Raw genomic sequence first — 20,738 nt, 5'->3', positions numbered from 1 at the left:
GATCTTTGGGGAAACTATGGAAGGTTTGACCTCCATTAGATTCCTTTATTTTTGAATAAGTGCGTTTGGGAACGCGGCAGTGAGGCAGCTTTGCTAGAACCCAGTGGTCCAGCGCTACTTTCTGGTAAACAAAGGTGACGTAGGCGAATAAAGCGTATAAACTGACCAACCTGCTGTCTTTCAACCACTTTGAGAAGCTTTTCTTCATCCCTACAACATCTTTTTCTCTCTCCCTCTTCCGTTCCCTATGGGCCGCGTTCTCAAGCGCCTGTGTTTGGGAGCAGATGACAGGAGGGCAGGGGACGGAGTGGATGGGCGCCTGATTAGTGCTGTGCTGTTTTTTTATGTGTATTATCAGACTTGAACAAACAGCTCTTACAGAAAATGCAGACTAGAAATAATTTTCCGGCATCGTTTTGGCGCCGCTCTAGTGCAGCGCCCATATGCGCCGCATACGCTGCACACCCCCTTTTTGCGCCACTGTGTTGGACCACATGGTCCAAAGTCAAACAAGAAGCTGGCAAATATGAAGCTGAATTTGGGCTTTTGTTTTCAGGATAACAGGCTCCGCTTTGGCTACTGTACAAACCCAGCTATACATCGACAGAGAATTGTAATGATCACAAACTTTCAAGATCAAAAACTCTTTTTTTTCAGAGTTACATACACAGACCAGCATGGCTTGTCACCAGCAAAACCAGCTTATGTTGTGTTGTGGATGCTGTTACACTGGTCAACCAGCACAACCATGCAGGGTGACCAGTCAAACCAGCATTAGGCCAGCTTGAGACTAGCACAATCAATCAATCAATCAATCAATCAATCAATCAATCAATCAATCAATCAATCAATCAACCTTTATTTTGACTCGGAAGTACATTGAGGGCAACCCTCATTTTCAATGTAGCCGAGCATTTACAAAAACAGGGATTGACATGACAAAGAAAATAATATCTATATTTAATCATTTTAAATTAAAAGAAAATTTTAAATAACAGTGAAAAAAATTGATAAAAATAGATCAAAATAAAACTTGAGGTTATATTGATAAGAGATTAAGATCAGAAGAAGATAAGAGGTTAATAAAATAAAATAAATAAATAATAATAATAATAAAATAATTACATTTATACCAGATGTTTCATATTTATTATCACGATCACCGCCACTTTACTGTAAGTACTTAAATCTCGTGTACATACTGCATATTTCTCTATATTGTTTTAAATTATTAAAGTGTTTATTCTTTTATATAAATGGCTGCAACTGTAACAACTGCAATTTTCCCCTGGGATCAATTAAGGATTCTGAATCTGAATCTGAATCTGAAAATAAGTTAAAAAGTAATAAAGAGCTAAGAAAAGAACTATAAAAGAAATAAAAGTTAAGAATAAATAAGATTAAGTAAAACAGGTGCAGGCTGTCTGAAGGTGGTTAGATATTAAATGTTTATAATGACTGAGCGACGCCAGTGAGCCGAGTTTTAGTGCGTCCTGTAGTGAATTCCAGCTGGTGCTGTGACTAAAAGCAGATTCTCCCAGTTCAGTAAAAACTCTTGGTACCTGGCAGCTGATCCAGTTACTAGAGCACAGGCTACTTCAGAATGCATGCAGGTCTGTGCTGTTCTTTTCAGAAGAGATGATGTTGCAAGGATAAGCTTAGTTTATAGTTAGAAAACAGCAAAACTAGACAGGGGAAATTCATTCAGAGGAAAAGAGGAGCCTCATCAGCGTCACAAGCTGGGAGCCGTGTTGCTATGAAATGATGCGCTCCAGAGAAGACCAGGAGGTCAGATGCTCAGGAGCCGACATGACGGTAAAGTGTCGCCCCCTTGTGGAGGTTTAGAGCTGCTGGAGATGTACAGCGAGAAATCACCCAAGTCCAGCGTTTTCACTGTCCGTGTGTCTACTCTATATGCAGGGAGCTTATACTATCCAACTATCAACCCTCCTTAATCCTCTAATCCTTGCTGTTTAACTGCTATAGGCCTGCAGCCGGCTGCCGTCGCTGCGTTCATGTATTTCAGTATTTACCACCGCCATAGACGCATAGCCAGAGCGTAACAAACCACTTTAATATTATGATAAAAGAGTATCATGGGTGACTGATGAGCACTGGGAAATTAATAACGCGTTGTGTTTCAGAGTAAAAATTCTGGGAAATGTGCATGGCTTTATGGACCTTCACTCGTTAAAAGCGCTTGCAAATTTCTGATCCAGGATCAGCGTCTAAAGAACTGGCCTATATATTCAGCTACATTTTTCCCACCCGTATTCCGAGGATTTCTGCCTCCTTCTGCGGTTTGATTGGCCAGTAGTTAAATATTCTCAGGCGACCCGCTGAAATATTGGCCAATCGTAGCGCGGAATGTCGGAACTACCAGCCAACCCGAAATCAGGAGGCGGGACTTGTCGGAAAGCGGGTAGGAAAAGAAATCCAACTGTGAAGTAGCCCAGCTCAGGCCCGCCATTTCACCGAATGCCTTCGGTCCCTCAAACCGGGCAGGGCTGGCCGAATTAAGAGCCGGCGGGGATTCGGGGAGAGACGAGCAGACGAGAGATGAGGCACCTGTGAATTATCTTTCGGTGGATTTCCAACAATGTAACGGCTAAGTCGTTTAACCGTCTCGGTCTGTGGGTAGTGAACGTTAACCGTTAACGTCTGACTGCCTGGGTTTTACCTCAGCCAGCGTCCTCCTCCTCCAGCTGACAGGCAGACCGCTCACAGTCCGCCTTTCACGCCAAAGAAGTGGGAAACGCGTAGGACGTTATATACGCATTGTCATTTTTTCCAGATAAGTTGAACATTTGACCCTTAACCGCTTCAAAGATGTCGGGGCAGAGCATTACTGACAGGATAACCGCCGCTCAGCACAGCGTTACCGGATCGGCGGTGTCCAAAACAGTGTGCAAGGCAACGACGCACGAAATCATGGGCCCGAAAAAGAAACATCTGGACTGTAAGTGCGATTCGTGCTGACATCTCGGTTTTCTGCCACACTAAACGTGTAAAAATGTTCACGGTTGCTTCTCACAGTGCAGCTGTATTGTTGTTGTTCTTTAACGGAGCTCACAATGGACAGGCCCCGGTGATGATGCTAAGCTAATAACGAGACAGAGCTGTGTGTGTGTGTGTGTGTGTGTGTGTGGTAGGTTAGCGTTAGCTAACAGTGACTGGCTGTAGTGCAGCATCTTTAGCCTGCATGCCTTTTTACAGATAAGAGTACGACAGCTTAGCTCTCGAATCATCTATTACGGGGCTGACGGGAAGATCTGGGTAGATATGTGTAGGTAAAGTTTATTGAGAGAGATCATTAAAACAACCTTTCGGTTATGATTTTGATTTTACAGCTGCGGTGATTTTTAATCAGTTCAGTCACGTCAGATCAGCCCGGCACTTCGTCTGTAGCCCAGTTTATGTGGAACTGTTCGTTTTATAATTATTTGACACATTTCGAGCCTTCACTGTTGCCTGCAGGGCAGCCGTATGATTTAACTGGTACAGCTTTTCTTAGGTTTGCTGTGAAGGTTGCCTGCTGGAAGCCACTCCGGAACCGATGCTGTTAAAGACTCAGTGGATCAGTATCCACCAGAACTCGCGATAAGCATGTCCTTGATGTCTGTTGAATGGCTAGCACCTTCTTAAAGGAGTCTTGGTAGAGTGCCAGTCTAGTAAGTTACTTCATTGAGTTTGGAAATAGAAGTCTATTTGTGGCCTCATCAAGGTCTGATGACTTGCCCAAGGCCATTCGAATGCTTGTGTTTAGTGTGTATATGTGTCTATAGCCGGATGAGGAGATGCCCTGTGATGGGCAGCATGTGTTGTTCTTGTGCCATGGCTAAAATAGAAGGTACAGTATACATTCTTGCTGCAGACTGTGGTTCTCAGCGTGGATTTATTGGATTCAGGTCAGCCTGAGTCGGTAGACAGTACACATTTATGGGAATTAATGTTTTCACTGGAAACCCTGTTCAATGAACCACTCCCCTTCTCATCCGCCCATAAAAAAATGCCTATTGGTAAACTTCTCAACTAATGCACTGTCCTGCTCACTGATGTCTGGATAGATATGTGTTGGTTGGGATAGTGTGGTGGGTAACACCTTTGCCTTTCACACTGTAGACTGGGGTTCAGTCCCCCACCAGGGTAAGCCCCCTACACTATACCAATAAGAGTCCTTGGGCAAGACTCCTAACACCACCTTGGCCTACCTGTGTAAAAATGATCAAATTGTAAAGTCACTCTGGATAAGAGCGTATGCCATAAATGCAAATGCAATGTCTGTACTTATCATGCATTATAATCACTGTATTACAGTACTGAACACAGCGCCTTGTGTGTTTTTATCTGTTTTTAGCCGTCACAAACCTCATGCGGTGAAAGGTTGAGCTAAAGTTGGCAGTGTTTTGATGGTGGCTGAATTATGCCAGCCGTGTGATTAGAATTCACCCATTCACAAAGCTAAAGAAGCACCTTGACGAAGCACAGCACATCCAGGACTGTAAGCCAGGACTGTTTAAAAGAACCGTTCGCTGATAAACCGTCCCGAACATAGCCGATGAGACCGATTGCCACGACACGTTTGCTGTGTATCGCAAACGTGCAAAGTAAAGAAGCAAACACCATGTGCGGTGTGTTAAGGGGAAAGCTGTGTGGTGTGTTTATAAGAAGTCTGTTGCTTAACAGTTTTTGAACTGAACGACTTTAATGTGTCTAAAAGAGACTCCAGAAGCCGTCTGAAATACTTTTAATATTGTAATACAGCAGGCGTCGTGTTAAGTGGAACACATGAATTGCTGCCACTCATGCTTACCTAATTGCAAAAGCTTAAAATAACCATTTTGGTTAATATACAATGAATTGTGCAACTCTAATGAATGTGCTCCAGTTTACTTCCTATTTGTTAGATAACTGAGTGGTTATTTCAGCATCTCTCCACAGAAAGTGCAGTCTGAAGGTTTGTTGTCAGCATTTGCCATTTTCCGCGGTGTTGAGGTTTACGTCTTGCTTGTCAGACGTCAGCAATAGGCCTAGTTTGTCTTGCATGGATGTGTAACTTTTTCACGAGTGCAGTGTTTGAATTTGGTATCTCGCACTTCACTGTTGAAGACTTACTTCCTCCTACATACCACGTTATTCGAGGTGTTGTGCAACACCTGTGTTTTATTATGTAATCCCTCCTAAATCACTTTTTTTTGTTTGTTCCTGAAAAGATTATTTTGAACGCTATGTGGGTTAATATACAGTTCCTTTGGGTTGTGTCATAAAGTTTCTTAAGACATCATATTTGCAGGTTTGCAGCCCACTGGGCTGGTTTTATTCCCTTTGAGCGGTATTTTCTGTGCTGTGTTTTGACTGTTGACCCTCTGGTGATTGTTGTGTTGCTTTGTCTGTTGTAGATCTCATCCACTGTACCAATGAAATGAACGTGAACATTCCTCAGCTGGCTGACTCGCTTTTTGAGAGAACCACCAACACCAGCTGGGTGGTCGTCTTCAAATCCCTCATCACAACACACCACCTCATGGTCTATGGCAATGAGGTGTGTGTTAATGGCAGCTACTCCCAATATTCTGGGTCGTCTACTTGAATGTTGAGTGTTAGGAAATACTGAAATGCTTAAGCTAATCTGTTATGTCTTGTGTTGCAGCGTTTTGTTCAGTACTTGGCGTCCAGGAATACGTTATTCAACCTCAGCAACTTTTTGGATAAAAGTGGGTTACAAGGTACAGTGAGTCATCTTGGTTCTGCAAATAATTATACATCGGGATTTAATTCTCACTTGCACAAACGCTCCACTTGCGCAATCAGGACATTTGGGAAGGACATATGTACACATTTGTAGAGAAATAAGATGTTGATGACTGAGTTTTTGTTATTAAAAACATTCCAGCGTAACATTGTAAGCTGAAACAGATGACGTGCTACTATAGTGATGGTTATAACATGCTGCTCTAGTGATGGTTATAACATGCTGCTCTAGTGATGGTTATAACATGCTTCTATAGTGATGGTTATAACATGCTACTATAGTGATGGTTATAACATGCTACTCTAGTGATGGTTATAACATGCGTCTATAGTGATGGTTATAACATGCTACTCTAGTGATGGTTATAACATGCGTCTATGGTGATGGTTATAACATGCTACTCTAGTGATGGTCACTACATGCTACTCTAGTGATGGTCACTACATGCTACTCTAGTGATGGTTATAACATGCGTCTATAGTGATGGTTATAACATGCTACTCTAGTGATGGTCACTACATGCTACTCTAGTGATGGTCACTACATGCTATTCTAGTGATGGTTACTACATGCTACTCTAGTGATGGTCACTACATGCTACTCTAGTGATGGTCACTACATGCTATTCTAGTGATGGTTACTACATGCTACTCTAGTGATGGTCACTACATGCTACTCTAGTGATGGTCACTACATGCTACTCTAGTGATGGTCACTACATGCTATTCTAGTGATGGTTACTACATGCTACTCTAGTGATGGTCACTACATGCTACTCTAGTGATGGTCACTACATGCTATTCTAGTGATGGTTACTACATGCTACTCTAGTGATGGTCACTACATGCTATTCTAGTGATGGTTACTACATGCTACTCTAGTGATGGTCACTACATGCTACTCTAGTGATGGTCACTACATGCTATTCTAGTGATGGTTACTACATGCTACTCTAGTGATGGTCACTACATGCTATTCTAGTGATGGTTACTACATGCTACTCTAGTGATGGTCACTACATGCTACTCTAGTGATGGTCACTACATGCTATTCTAGTGATGGTTACTACATGCTACTCTAGTGATGGTCACTACATGCTACTCTAGTGATGGTCACTACATGCTATTCTAGTGATGGTTAGTACATGCTACTCTAGTGATGGTCACTACATGCTACTCTAGTGATGGTCACTACATGCTATTCTAGTGATGGTCACTACATGCTATTCTAGTGATGGTCACTACATGCTATTCTAGTGATGGTCACTACATGCTATTCTAGTGATGGTTACTACATGCTACTATAGTGATGGTCACTACATGCTACTCTAGTGATGGTCACTACATGCTACTCTAGTGATGGTCACTACATGCTACTCTAGTGATGGTTACTACATGCTACTCTAGTGATGGTTATAACATGCTACTATAGTGATGATTATAACATGCTACTATAGTGATGGTCACTACATGCTACTATAGTGATACTACAGTTAGTTCAGAGTGCGATCACTAAGTAAAGACAACCAAATACCAAACCCACAGAAAAGAACTAGAACATCAGCAAAGGAGCAACAACGACAAACCAAAACGCTCCCACTATAATCAACAAAGCTGCTTACGTGAGACGTCGGAAGCAGAGCTTACGTTTTTTACGGAATGCCACGTTTCTGTTTTTGACATGTCCCATTGCATCACACCGATACTCCACCCTAAAGGCTGCGGTTAAACGTGCTGTCTTGTGGAAAACTTTAAACTAGACACTGGGAAAGTTGGCTGTGTGGCCCTTCCTTTAATGAGGGCAATGATAGCTGGAAGTGTCGATTAGGGATGGGTGATGTGGCAAAAATATCACTTTACATTTTCATGATACACAACACATCACAACATTTTGACGCAGGCCCAGTGCACTAGAAGTGTCACTTTTAAGAACTGCCACCAAACCCTTATAAACCACAATTATTTGTATTCACAGGTCTAATTAAGGACTAATTAAGCTGTCTTTGTAATGAAACAAGTGGTTGGTCAAGTTTCTTTAAATACTGACAATATCCACAATGTGCTCAGAAAATGTTGTGTCATGATAGTAAGTCGTGTATGATGATAATAAGAATGTTTATCATGATATTGATAAAATATTGTTCTATTGCCCACCTGTCGTTTCAGTTATTAGTACCATGTTTTTTATTCTGCTGTGAGTTGTTGACATTGCATTTAAATGTCTGACAAGTGTGTAGGTAGTTCTCTCAAGCTGTTGGTTCATAGTTTCTTTTGTCTTGATGAGAAAATTTGACGTTTCCTGTGCTCATATGCAGCAGCGCTAAATTGGAGCTATTTTTCTTCATGAAGTGTAAATAAATAAAAATAGCTAAATAAAATCGATTAATTGGTTTTTGTTCATAATTGTCTCAAAATCTACTAACAAAAATCAATAACAAAGCTAGTACAATCTGCGATGTAACCGCAATAATATGCTCAACGTTGTTCTGTACCGGAAGATATTCACAGTTGTGCTGATCTATAGGTGCAGCACACTAGTGCCAGTATCCTGTGGTGGTGCAGGGCTCCCACTTTTGTGTTATTACAGAATTAGATTGCAGAGTTGATTCATTATGTATCCCTTTATCGTTATTCTGCTTTCTCTTTTCTTGTAGGCTACGACATGTCCACTTTTATCCGGAGGTACAGCCGGTATCTGAATGAAAAAGCAGTGTCATATCGGCAGGTTGCTTTTGATTTTACAAAAGTAAAGCGTGGGTAAGTTATTCAAGGAAATCTCCTGCATTTTATAAGTCATCTCACTTCAGATAGCATATCAATGTTTGCATAGCCGGTGGCATCTCAACATTATTCGGACATTTGATTTAGAACTACCAGAAACATTGCTAATGTAGTGATTGCTTAATTAGAAATGTTGCTCAATTATCAGGAAAAACTTGGAATGGTGTGTCATGTTTTCGGAAAACAAAACTGAAAAAGAACAAACACTGCAGGAAGAGATGAGGCGGTGGGCGCAGTCATCTGCTCGAGTGACATAGGAATGGGCCGTATATTAATCCTCCCACCTGCTGATCCCCAGTCGTGTCCCGTTTCGCTTATTTTTTAAAACAAACAACATTTTCCTTCAGGGTTGATGGAGTGATGAGAACTATGAACACAGAGAAGCTTCTTAAAACCATCCCCATCATCCAGAACCAGATGGATGCCCTTCTAGACTTCAACGTGAGTTTCCATCATTTAGCACACAGCTGAATGTCAGTTGTTAAGATCACATTCATTTTTCCCGATAAGTGCCCACTTAACATCAGTTACGTTTAAGAAAAGACGACCCAGTCGTTTTTAATTTGTCTGTTTCACAGCTTGGCAGCAAAGCTTTTTGCGAGGAAAATCAAATGATTTTTTTTTTCTGTCTAGGTCAATGCCAACGAGCTCACCAATGGGGTTATCAATGCAGCCTTCATGCTTCTCTTCAAAGATTCAATCAGGCTTTTTGCAGCTTACAACGAGGGGATAATCAACCTACTGGGTAAGGCTAGTCACACACACGGATCAATGAGGACATTTTCTCATTGTGCGTTCAGTTTTCATTCGGAAAAGAAGTGAATTGCAGTGTTCAGTGATAGTATCGTACTAAAAAGGATAATAGCAATAATAATAGTAATAATGTTATTAATACTCAGTTATTGTAGAAGTATTCACATTTCATGTGATGCCAACTGCCAAACAGCAAAATGAAGCCAAATTGTAAAAATCTATATTACATATATGAAGCCGTGTGCAGTTATGTCCCACTTGTGTAAGTAAAAATTCATCCTCACACTTTTTTTTGCGAAATTTAGAGCTCAGTTTATATTTGCTGAGTAAAACATGAAGGAAAACGTAAAATATGTGTTCAGTTTTAACACCTTTTGTTTACGTTTTTATTCCAATATGTTACATTCAGCAAGTAAACAGTGTTTTACATGCTCTAAAATGTGCAGAAGTGAACCGTATTAGTCACAAAGTTTGGGTCAAATTACGTTTTGTTGATTTTCTAAACGAAAGTAAAACAGAAAACACCTCCACGCATTTCAACAAGGACCAATGCTTCCAGACAGGTGTACTAACGTCCTGCTATGCTCTATGGCAGTGGTTTTAAACCAGTGTGTCAGCATGTCGCTGGTTTTGTTGTCTGTGCTTGTTAGTTTAAGTGTATGGGTTACAGACCTTGTGACTGAATGGGCAGCTCGCAATTTATAAACAAACATGAGTGGAGATGAAGAAAGAAGGTACACCCCTGCTGGAACGCAGTCTGGAACGCATCGGAATGCTTTAGGGTTGAACGCTTCTTTCAAAGTTTCAGTTTAGGAGATCGGATCATAGACACATTTTAGCCGCTTCACAGCTGTACTTGGCGCTGTCCGTTTTTGAACGCATCACCCAGGAGAAAGACTGGTCAGCTGGCTAGTGTTTCAGTAGTCTTCTTCTTCTTCTTCTTTCGGCTGCTCCCTTTAGGGGTCGCCACAGCGGATCATCTGCCTCCATCTCGCCCTATCCACTGCCTCCTCTACTTTCACACCAACCATCTCCATGTCCACCTTCACTACATCCATAAACCTTCTCTGGGGTCCACCTCTTCTCCTTCTGCCCGGCAGCTCCATCTCCAACATTCTTTGCCCAATATATCCACTATTCCTCCTCAACACATGTCCAAACCATCTCAACCTGGCCTCTCTGGCTTTATCTCCAAACTGCTCCACCTTCACTGTCCCTCTGATCTGCTCATTTCTAATCTTGGCTAGTGTTTCAGTAGCGACATCAGTAAATAGAGTGAAAATGCACCCGACAGTGCACTTTGAATGACCATGCTGCTGGTGATGTGTACGGAAAAACAGAAGAGCAAGTGTTCCTTAGGCGTCTGAGAGTGTCGATGCAAGATTGCGTCAGTAAGATCAGTCTGTCCATGACTACATAGAGTGGGAAATAATAGTAGGATTGCAGTGAATAAACCTCACATTACAAATACGAATGTGCATTTCAGAGCCCAGTAGTTTAGAAACCATAGACACTGGAAAAAATCATGTAATCAGACGAGTCGTTCTTCAGCATATCCAGTAGTGGGCGAGTGCATGTGTGGCATACACCAAGAGACTAGTACAGTCCTGAATGTGTGCCCCTGACTGTTGGGGGACTGTTGGCTCTGTTGTTGGCTCTGTGAAGGGCATTTTGCTGGCAATGTTTGGTTCCACCTGTTCTCTTAGAGCAGTGGTGTCCAGTCTTATCTGCAAAGGGCCAGTGTGGCTACAGGGTTTCATTCCCACTAAGCAGGAGCTCACATGTTCCGCTAGTAGAATCAAGTGTGCTCTGCATATTTGGAATGAAATCTGCCAAGGACCAGTGTGGCTGCAGGTTAAGACTGGGCACCCCTGCCTAAGAGTGATGGGTCACTACAAATGAATACAAAGTTAGACTGAAAATATTCTTTGCTTCTCTGAAATGTTTTGTTTTCCAACATGAACCCTAATGTCACACTATCTGGACTGACATTAGGCAGCACGGCTAGTGGATTAGAAGCACTTTCTGAGAATCAGCAGGAGCAGAGAATATGTTGGACCTGGGGGGATTTTGCATCATTGTTGTTAGAACGCTACCTCTGCTTCTGCTTATTTTGCTTTGCATCATGCTGTGATTTCTGTGGGTCTTGCTTTCTTGAGGTCATCTCCTTATGCTGCCACCAATCAAATAATTTCTTTCATTTGATGCTACGTAACTACAGAAGTCCTAATGGTCCGTGTTTAGTGAAATCTATTGGAATTAATGTACGTATGAACTTTATTGAACTCGAGATGTACAATGACTTAATGAAGCTCTATCCCAGTGTTAGTTCAAAGTAAACATGAGGATTTGGGGATTATCAGCAATGTGCATTAATTTTAGAGGCTGAAATTTGGTTATGTGTGTAGTAGGGCAAGCATATTATGTCCCACGGTGTTCAAGGTCAGATTCAGTATGGCTCCACTGCAAATGTGACAACCCCCCACCCCACCAGTGAAAGGAGACAAGTGTCCTCTTTGTCTGTCTTGTAATAATGAGAGTACATTGTTTTGCTTACAGGCCTATCATGAAATATCATTTGGAAATCCTAGATTGACACAATTAACTTTTAGTATTACCTCCATTTAGATATTGCTTTCATTATCTATCGGCTTTCTCTGCCCAGTCCGTGTTTATTGGTTGGTGAAGTGTAACGAAGTATTTGCCTTCCTTCTACAGAGAAGTATTTTGACATGAAGAAGGTTCAGTGCAAAGAAGGCCTGGATATTTACAAGAAGTTCCTCACAAGAATGACCCGCATCTCAGAGTTCCTCAAAGTTGCAGAGGTGACTTTCTCTTGTCTTGCTGTATCATGATAAAGGATTATTAAAGTGGATTACTGTTGTAACACTGTCGTGTTTTTTTTTTCTTTGACAGCAGGTGGGGATAGACAGAGGGGACATCCCGGACCTTTCCCAGGTAAGACTACATCACCCTGACGTACACTGACGCTACAGAGGTCATCTAGACCTTTAGATTTTTGCTTTTCTTCCCTGAGACAGCTTTTATATTATCACTAACTCTTCTGAGTATTCTGCAAGTCTTTGCTACTATCTTTCTCTTTCACTGTGAAACGTCTGACAGATTGCTAAATGCATGAGGGTCTTGAAGTTGCATGCAAAGATTTTCTCACTTCCCTTTCTTACGTTTTTCACCGTCTACAGCAAATAAAGGTGTTTTGGGTGCAGCTGTGACTAGGTGATTGGAAAATACCTGTTTGGGAAAGAGTAATTTTAATATAGAAATAAACATTCCTGACTCTCACATCAGCCACTATGAAAAGAATTTAATTAAAGTTGTAAATCATCATAATGCAAAATGTTAACACACCAAAAATTACAGTGCTATTACTGTATAGGCACAATATGAATAAGGCTGAAGATAAATACATGGCAAACAAGAAGAATAAAATACTATGTAAATGCTTTTTGAAGTACATAACCTGGATCTTTGACCAGCACCACCTTTATATTCTGTATCTATCCTTATCTTTCCACTACCTGTCCACCTTCAGTTTACAGTGTGTGTAAGTACTTCTTTACTCACTCTTTTCTGCAATTTCACACTAGAATTCTTGTCTTTGTGATGTTTGTCGAAATCTTTCCTGTCGTTTTATTGTCTGGTTTATTGTGTGGCTCCTGAGTACATGGCTTCATTGCTTGCTTTGCCTTAGGCTCCCAGCAGCCTGCTGGATGCTTTAGAACAGCACTTGGCCTCTTTAGAAGGCAAGAAGGTGAAAGACTCCACTGCAGCCAGCAGGTAAGCTCTGCATTTCTGATTTGCATATTCAGCCCACTAACACAAAGTAGAAAGAGCGAGGGCTCGTATGACAGTTAAACCTGCAATAAGCTTTATCCAGACTACTGTTTAAAAGTTTGGAATCAATGTTTTTAAATTACAAAGGGTTTAAATCTGCATTGTATACGTTCTTAATATGAATAGTAATGCTAAACTTTTGAATGATATTGTATTATTAATGCATAATGATGCATCATTGGATTTGACGGAATATTTCAAACCAGCATTTAATGCCATATTTATTTTACTTGGAAGAGTAGAATGTTTATTTGATGGTGGGGCACCTGCCAAAATATGTGCATTTTATTAGCTTTAATGTTTAATATAATATAAAAATATTGGATATGTCGGCATCATTTGGGGGCAGTCGTAGGCTGGAGGTTAGGGATCTGGCCCTGTGACCGGAAGGTTGCCGGTTCAATCCCCAGCGCCGACAGTCCATGACTGAGGTGTCCTTGAGCAAGACACCTAACCCCCAATTGCTCCCCGGGCGCCGTGGATAGGGCTGCCCACTGCTCCGGGCAAGTGTGCTCACTGCCCCCTAGTGTGTGTGTGTTCACTTGTGTGTATGTGGTGTTTCACTTGCATGGATGGGTTAAATGCGGAGATGGAATTTCCCCGTTTGTGGGATCAAAACAGTATCACTTAACTTAACTTAATCATCCCAGAATTCCCAGAAATGACATCAAGTCATTTCCAATTCCTGGTGACCAGACGGATATTGTCTATAGCGTATATACTTTTTTATTCTTTATGCAATCATGAGTTCTTGCATGAATTCATATGAATTAGCTTTTGTGAGACCTTTATCCTAGGACTGAGATGTTACGGAAAAACTTTTCATGTCAAACTTAACTATGCATTCTGTTTTTAAGTGAGCGATTATTCATATTCGGCATACAGAGTGACTCGTTGTAACGTGTTTTGGTTTCTACAGGGCTAGCACGCTATCCAATGCTGTGTCGTCCCTGGCCAACACCGGTATGTCTTTTACCAAAGTGGACGAGAGAGAGAAACAGGCGGCTTTGGAGGAGGAGCAGGCACGACTGAAGGCGCTGAAGGTAACAAATTAGACCTACGCTGTGCGTAATAAAAGGTATATGTAACGTGTTTTGTCAGATCGGAGGCAATGTATGTTAACTAAGTTTGAACGTCCTTCTCTACATGCAGGAGCAGAGGCTGAAGGAGCTCTCTAAAAGGCCCTCATTTGCCACCACAGACACATCTCCAGTGTCCACCACAGCAGCCAGTATTAGTACGGCTCCTGCCATAGACCTGTTCTCTACCCCCAGCTGCTCAAATGGGTGAGCCTTTCACTGCAGGCATCAGGGATATAATCTGATTACGCATTCTCAGATATAAAAACATATTGATGCAAATCATTCAGTGTCTGTACTGTATTCATGCTGCCTTATTACGACTTTCAGCTCTCGTTTTGTTCCTCTGATGCCAAACTGCCTTTCAATTCTCCTGTTTGTTTATTCTCAGTGCCCTGAAGATGGAGAGTGACCTCTTTGACCTGCAAACCACGTTTCAACCCTCCATGCAACCCGGGCCCTCTGTAGCCACACCGTGGGGAGGTAGGCCAACACGTTCCTGCTTCTCTGTCCATTTTAACGTCTGAGATTCTGCATGCTCTGGTCTTCTCCATGTTAATGTTAGTCTCATTCTAATGTCCTTCCTGTTCGACTGTGTTCTTCTTTTTTTCTCTTTTTCTTCCCTTTGCCTGCTCAGATCCTTTCTCTTCTTCTGAAGCTGTCGATGACTCCATCCCAAACTTAAACCCTTTCCTAACCAAACTTGTTGTCGATCCTGCTCATCTACCTGTTGTGTCGTCCGATGGTGTTAGTTTTTCCTCTAGGACATCAGGTCATGAGATATTCGGTGGTAAACACATTTTGCTCTGCTCCTCCCATTCATTTCTAGTTCTTAGGCTTCTTATGGTCATTAGCAATGCATTGGTATCACATTATGTCAAACCATTTCTGCTGTGGTGCATCAAAATCACTCATTGCATTTCATCAGTAGGATGAAAGTGTGACAAAGTTTTTTTGCCATGGCATTCACTGTACAGACTTCACACAGCATTTGATATTCTTTGTTCCAACATGCACTTTTGTGTAGTTAACTTTGTAGAAATACTGAAGAGTTGACACATCTATGCCATTTCAGAGTGTCACTGCGAGAGGTCATTTACTGCTAAGATGTGGTTGTAAGGTATAAAGTGATAAGTGAAATGATTTTGTTTCCTTTTCCACTGTAGATCAATACAATCCCTTTATTGATTCAAGCTCATCCGTATCAGCCAATTACAAACGAACAGTGCGGATAGAACACTTAATCTCAGGTACTATGATGGCAAACCATCCCCAGCTATGTTCCTCAAGAAACATAGGGCACTGAATCAGTGCAAAGGGATGACATATATGACAAGCCTATAGTCATCTCCACTGGATGCCGTTTGTCTCTTGTACTCACTTGGATATGACTGGTGTGCTGTTAAGTGCAAGTGTTGCCCTCAGCTAATATCCATTCTGCAGAATAATATGAAACATCTCTGGTCTCGTTCTTTAAGTGTCTAACATTCTCAATGTCTGCTGTGCTGTCTCTCCCTTCTCCCTGCCTGTGTGTCAGACTCTTTTGGTCAAGCATCCATGGTCCAGCATCTCCCAAACCCCTCTCCCTTCCAGTCTGAGCCCTCCACTGTAGCAGGCCTATTCCGAGGTAGGGAGCCTGTGGCTGGAGGTTGCCTTGTTAAGGCTCGATCTGTGGTCTCTGTTCTCACTGGCTGCCTCCACTCCACCCTTCTACTAATGTTACCCTCCTTTTTGTACGACCTAACTCGAGGCATGCCAGCAGTGTGTACTGCTTTAGATATGAAAAATGGTGCAATGAGCATCAGTCTCACTGTATGAATTATGTTTTAATCTCTTTGAGGTTATTGGGGAATTTTGCCCGAGGCTGTCAGTTTTAATCATGTGGTATGTTATATTTTAAAAACAGACCACTGGAGCAAATTCTGTAATTTTAAGTGCAGTCTCTGTTTGTATAGCTGCAGTGGCGCCTGTATTGAAACTGCATATTTGAGTAGAACCTTGTTTTTTTGTCTTTTGAAGGGTATGGTGCACAGGTGCCTCCACCACAGAGCACAGGGGAGCTTCATGTTGACTTTGAGTCTGTTTTCGGAAACAAAGCTGCCTCTTCCAGTAGCCTGGACACAGATGGTATGACATGTTTGACTTGATATATCCACAGTATGGGTGGTGAAAACTTTAGTTCCCGATGGGTTTGATTTTCTCTTCAAACCCTAAGGCTCCATATGTGAAGCCAGTTCTTTACTCTCGTAATGACGTAACCTGCATATTGGTTCTATACATATTCTGTTTGTTTTATCCTTTCCCTGAAAACCTTGTAGGTGGGATTTTGAAGCCCACTTTGGCAGGGTCTAATCAGCCTTCCACTCAACATCCGGAAAAACTTGTGTCAGATGACCTTGACTCCTCCCTAGCAAATCTGGTTGGAAGTAAGTGTTCATCCAATATTAATTAACACATAATGGTAATGTAGCGTTAGATACAACATAATGATGTCTGAGAGATCATACTTTAATATTATTCCTGCTTCTGCCTATATCACATGGTCTATTATAACCTGTTTTTTCTTACTTTCAGACTTGGGAATTGGAAATGGCACCACCAAAAAGTAAGTGAATTCCATTTTCTAACAACTAGAGCAAATGTTTTGGCTCTGTTGAAACACTAACTCACTCTTTTTGTGCAGTGATATCCACTGGAACCAGCCAGGTGAGAAGAAACTGACTGGTGGAATGAACTGGCAGCCCAAAGCTGCCCCATCCACTACATGGAACCCTGTCTCCATGGTAATTTTGGACCTTTGTGATTTTGGAAGCTGGGTGAAATAAATTGTTTCTGGTCTAATTGGTTCCCTTGTTTCGACAGCCTCCTTCAGTCATGGCCTTCCCTGCCACAACCCCTACGGGCATGATAGGATATGGGATGGTGAGTCCTTAGAAGCTGAAATCAGGCCTGTTGTGCCTAAAACTAAAATATGAATCAGGTTAGTTAGGGGCCTAGATGTGTCTCTCATAGCTCTGATTTCCACAGCCCCCACAGTTGCCCTCGATGACTATGATGACGCAGCCCACAATGATGTACACGCAACCTGTGATGAGGCCATCCAACCCCTTTGGATCGGTTCCCAGTGCGCAGGTATGCATTAACACTTGTGGTAACTGAATGCACTCATACGCTGTGTGTTTCTTTAATAAGTGAAGCTCTCTGGGAACTCGCTGTGATGTCTGTGGTCCACTGTGCTCACATGGGCCGTGAGATTAATCCTCTCTCCCAGACTGCAGGCTACCTCTGTCCTCCTTTGTGTGTGCTCTCCTTTTCCTATCCCAGCTCTTCCCTTCTGTCTCTCTTTATCTTTGTCATTTTCTCTGCACTAGCCCTCTGCTGCCTCTAGCCCCTCCAGTCAGAGTCCTCTCAGAGCCCCAGGACAAGATCCCTTTGCACAGCTCTCTCTCAAGGATTTCTTGTAGAACCTCGTCTTTCGTCTAGGTACTGCGCGCCCCCTGTGCTTGCCCATAGTCGTGCATGCTGTTGCATGGCTTTTGCATTCTGTGTTATTGCTCTGTTGCTGGTTAAAGCTAGATCGATGTGGGTTTGCAGTTAGTGATTAATATTTGAAACTTGTCTGCGAGTTTAGTACCTTTTCTGAACCACAAACATGACAAATATTGCAGTATTTCATTTTATTTCTTATTAATTTTGTACACACTATGCACTACTGTACACTGTGGATGGAAAAGTACATTCAATGCCTGGGGATTGTATAAATTGCAGAGAATTGGCAGTTTTACAGTGTTGCATTATGTATTTTTATATTAATTTAATTACTTTCATGTATTTGGTTTCATTCATTTCATTGATACTTTCATTTAATTCATTTATTTATCGAGTAACTTTTTTCTTTCTTTTTTAAATAAAACCTCCACCTTTTTGGATTTTGTTTTCAGATGCAGTTTATGTAACCCAAGATGAAGTCGCTCCCTGAAGTCAAAGCACCACGCAGCAAAGCCCCGTTTTCTGCGCTGCCATGCTCTTCAGAGGAACTAACCTTGTCTAAAACGTCAGCGATGCAGGAACGGAAGGTGTAATAAGACTGAGAGCTTATTGCAGTCATTTTTGTAATATGTCTGAGATATCAAGTGATGCTGCTGTTTGACCCTGATAGGGATTCCTCATGCATTTTATAATCTGTAAAGATACATAATGGGGGCTGAGGGACTTGGGACTTTAATATTATGTATGTGAAGAAGTTATACTCTAATGTTCCTTCTGCTGGATTTCTTTCTTTTTTTTTTTTTTCCTTTTCTTTTTTAATCAGGGGAACCTTTGAGAACGAGTGAGGCAGGATTCTCCCTAATTCCAATTCAGTCAGCAACTCCTTTAGTAAATATTAAGAAGCAGTGATGATGTTTTACCTCTCCATTTAGTTTTGTCTTTTTAATTGTGTTCACAGGTAGACCTCTCTTGTTGTCGATTGTATTTATTTATGGTTTTTGACTCCAACACTGAGGAAGTTTATGAACTACAATGGAAGAACTTTTAAAATAATTCAACATTACACATGTGGATGTTGGATTGTATGAGGGGAGTAATTAGAGTTTTAAAATAGCTATGTAAAAAAAAAAAAAACACCTGTAAGCTGAATGATATAGAACACTAAATATTCTCTAAGTTTCGTGTCTAGAAATACTCTTCGTAGATCAAGCATTCGCAACCCAACAGTACTGGGCGGTTAAGATGTAGAACCTGGTTTGTTGATCTGTATAGTCGATAAGTGTGCCTAGGGTTTTTGCAATGAAATATCTGTTTGAACTAGTAAGGCACTTCAGTGGTCGCAAGGTGTTGCACTTGGGAAGGGAAGTGTTTCTGCATTATGCATGGCATGCCATTGTTTCACACAGACTGTTTGAAATGGCTGCCTCTGAGCTGAATCTGTGAATGTGAAGAGTTGCCCTCATGTTTCAGACTTTAATAAAGCAAGCAGATCCCCCGCAGCGAGGAGAGCCGCTTGCCTCACTGGATATTTGTCATGAGCAAAGGTCATAGTTATCACTGTATATTTATCATGTAAAATACAAAAAAGGAAAAAAAAAAAAACATAAAAAAAAGTCTTGATCAAGAGAAGTTGAGCACTGTTGACCGGTGCTTTGTGTATATACTGAATAGACTGTTCGTCTGGGTGGATAATTAAGAGATGGTTTGAAATATGAAAGCAATTCAATCTGACCTGAATTTACTGACATTCTACTGAATATTTTCTGTGTTGTCCTCACAGATCATTTTCTTTTGTTTACGTATTTAAAAGATGTAAGAAGAAAATTGGTGAACGTTTTCTTTTTTCAAATAAAGTGCAGCTTCCACAAACCAGGTGCTCTCTCCATTCTTTATAAGTAATAAGTGATACTTTTTTGATCCCACAAACGGGGAAATTCCACCTCCGCATTTAACCCATCTGTGAAGTGAAACACCACATACACACTAGTGAACACACACACACACACTGGGGGCAGTGAGCAAACTTGCCCGGAGCGGTGGGCAGCCCTATCCATGGCGCCTGGGGAGCAGTTGGGGGTTAGGTGTCTTGCTCAAGGACACCTCAGTCATGAACTGTCGGCCCTGGGGATCGAACCACAGGGCCAGCTCCATAACCTCCAGCCCACGGCTGCCCCCAAATGAAACGTGGCCTGTGCGGGTATCGAACCCGCGACCTTGGCGTTATTAGCACCAAGGTAATGACTTATGACTTCAAGTTTAGGACTTTAGGACTCCTCAGAGTACCCTGTGGGCAGGAGTAACTCACTGATGTGAAAACATTTTCTATTAAGAACCACCAGGATCTCAGGGGCATTTTGTGATTATTGTGGACTACATGCCTGATGTTGCTGTGGCTTTTCTAAAACAACGGGACTCAAAAAGTTATGTTGACAAGTGCTTTGTGTATATACTGAATAGACTGTAATAAGATAAGATCACGAAAAACATTGATATAACAGACCCGAGTTCAGTACTGTGAATCAAACAGTTTTAATGACGAAGTACTGTAAGCACAATAAGTCTTTAAATAAATCCTGGATCTAAAAACCTAATGAGGATAATCAAGATGATGCCATCCATCCATCCATCCATCATCTTCCGCTTCTCCGGGGTTCGGGTCGCGGGGGCAGCATCCTGAGCAATGAAGCCCAGACCTCCCTTTCCCCAGCCACTTCCACTAGCTCCCTGGGAGGGATTCCGAGGCGCTCCCAGGCCAGCTGGGCGATATAGTCACGCCAGCGTGTCCTGGGTCTTCCCCGGGGTCTCCTCCCAGATGGACTCGCCTGTGACACCTCCCAAGGGAGGCGTCCAGGAGGCATCCTAACAAGATGCCCGAACCACCTCAACTGGCTCCTCTCGACGTGAAGAAGCAGCGGCTCTACTCCGAGTCCCTCCCGGATGACCGAACTTCTCACCCTATCTCTAAGGGAGAGTCCAGCCACCCTGCGGAGGAAACTCATTTCAGCCGCTTGTATTCGCGATCTCGTTCTT

General features: G+C 42.0%; 1 protein-coding gene across 15 annotated transcripts; it reads left to right on the top strand.

Annotated features, from left to right (window-relative positions):
- The first annotated feature begins 2,444 nt into the window (after positions 1–2,444).
- On the top strand, positions 2,445–19,577 carry picalmb (phosphatidylinositol binding clathrin assembly protein b). 15 transcript variants are annotated; one of them, XM_017711041.2, is made up of 24 exons: positions 2,446–2,959; positions 5,400–5,542; positions 5,651–5,726; positions 8,406–8,508; positions 8,880–8,973; positions 9,166–9,277; positions 12,004–12,110; positions 12,205–12,243; positions 12,839–12,850; positions 12,998–13,083; positions 14,060–14,183; positions 14,293–14,426; positions 14,611–14,702; positions 14,857–15,009; positions 15,386–15,469; positions 15,757–15,846; positions 16,239–16,346; positions 16,538–16,645; positions 16,794–16,824; positions 16,903–17,002; positions 17,082–17,141; positions 17,247–17,351; positions 17,591–17,702; positions 18,161–19,577. In XM_017711041.2, exons 1-23 carry the CDS (start codon positions 2,830–2,832, stop codon positions 17,681–17,683), a joined length of 2,184 nt encoding a protein of 727 aa, XP_017566530.1. In that variant the 5' UTR covers positions 2,446–2,829; the 3' UTR covers positions 17,684–17,702; positions 18,161–19,577. The 15 variants fall into 15 exon arrangements, with proteins under 15 accessions (XP_037402599.1, XP_017566530.1, XP_017566534.1 ...); XM_017711045.2 differs by having other exon boundaries at positions 12,202–12,243; positions 14,857–14,991; XM_017711040.2 differs by having other exon boundaries at positions 12,202–12,243.
- Positions 19,578–20,738: the final 1,161 nt, after the last annotated feature.

The sequence above is a fragment of the Pygocentrus nattereri genome, chromosome 17, assembly GCF_015220715.1.
Source record: "Pygocentrus nattereri isolate fPygNat1 chromosome 17, fPygNat1.pri, whole genome shotgun sequence".
Classification (NCBI taxonomy): Eukaryota; Metazoa; Chordata; class Actinopteri; order Characiformes; family Serrasalmidae; genus Pygocentrus; species Pygocentrus nattereri.
The sequence above is the reverse complement of the archived record's forward strand: the minus strand, read 5'-3'. Positions and strand labels throughout refer to the sequence as shown.

Coding starts and splice junctions, on each gene's coding strand:
- picalmb (XM_017711040.2), top strand. CDS start 2,830: ATGTCGGGGCAGAGCATTACTGACAGGATAACCGCCGCTCAGCACAGC. Junction 5,543..5,650: donor TCATGGTCTATGGCAATGAG/GTGTGTGTTAAT, acceptor CTTGTGTTGCAG/CGTTTTGTTCAGTACTTGGC. Junction 9,278..12,003: donor GGGGATAATCAACCTACTGG/GTAAGGCTAGTC, acceptor TTCCTTCTACAG/AGAAGTATTTTGACATGAAG.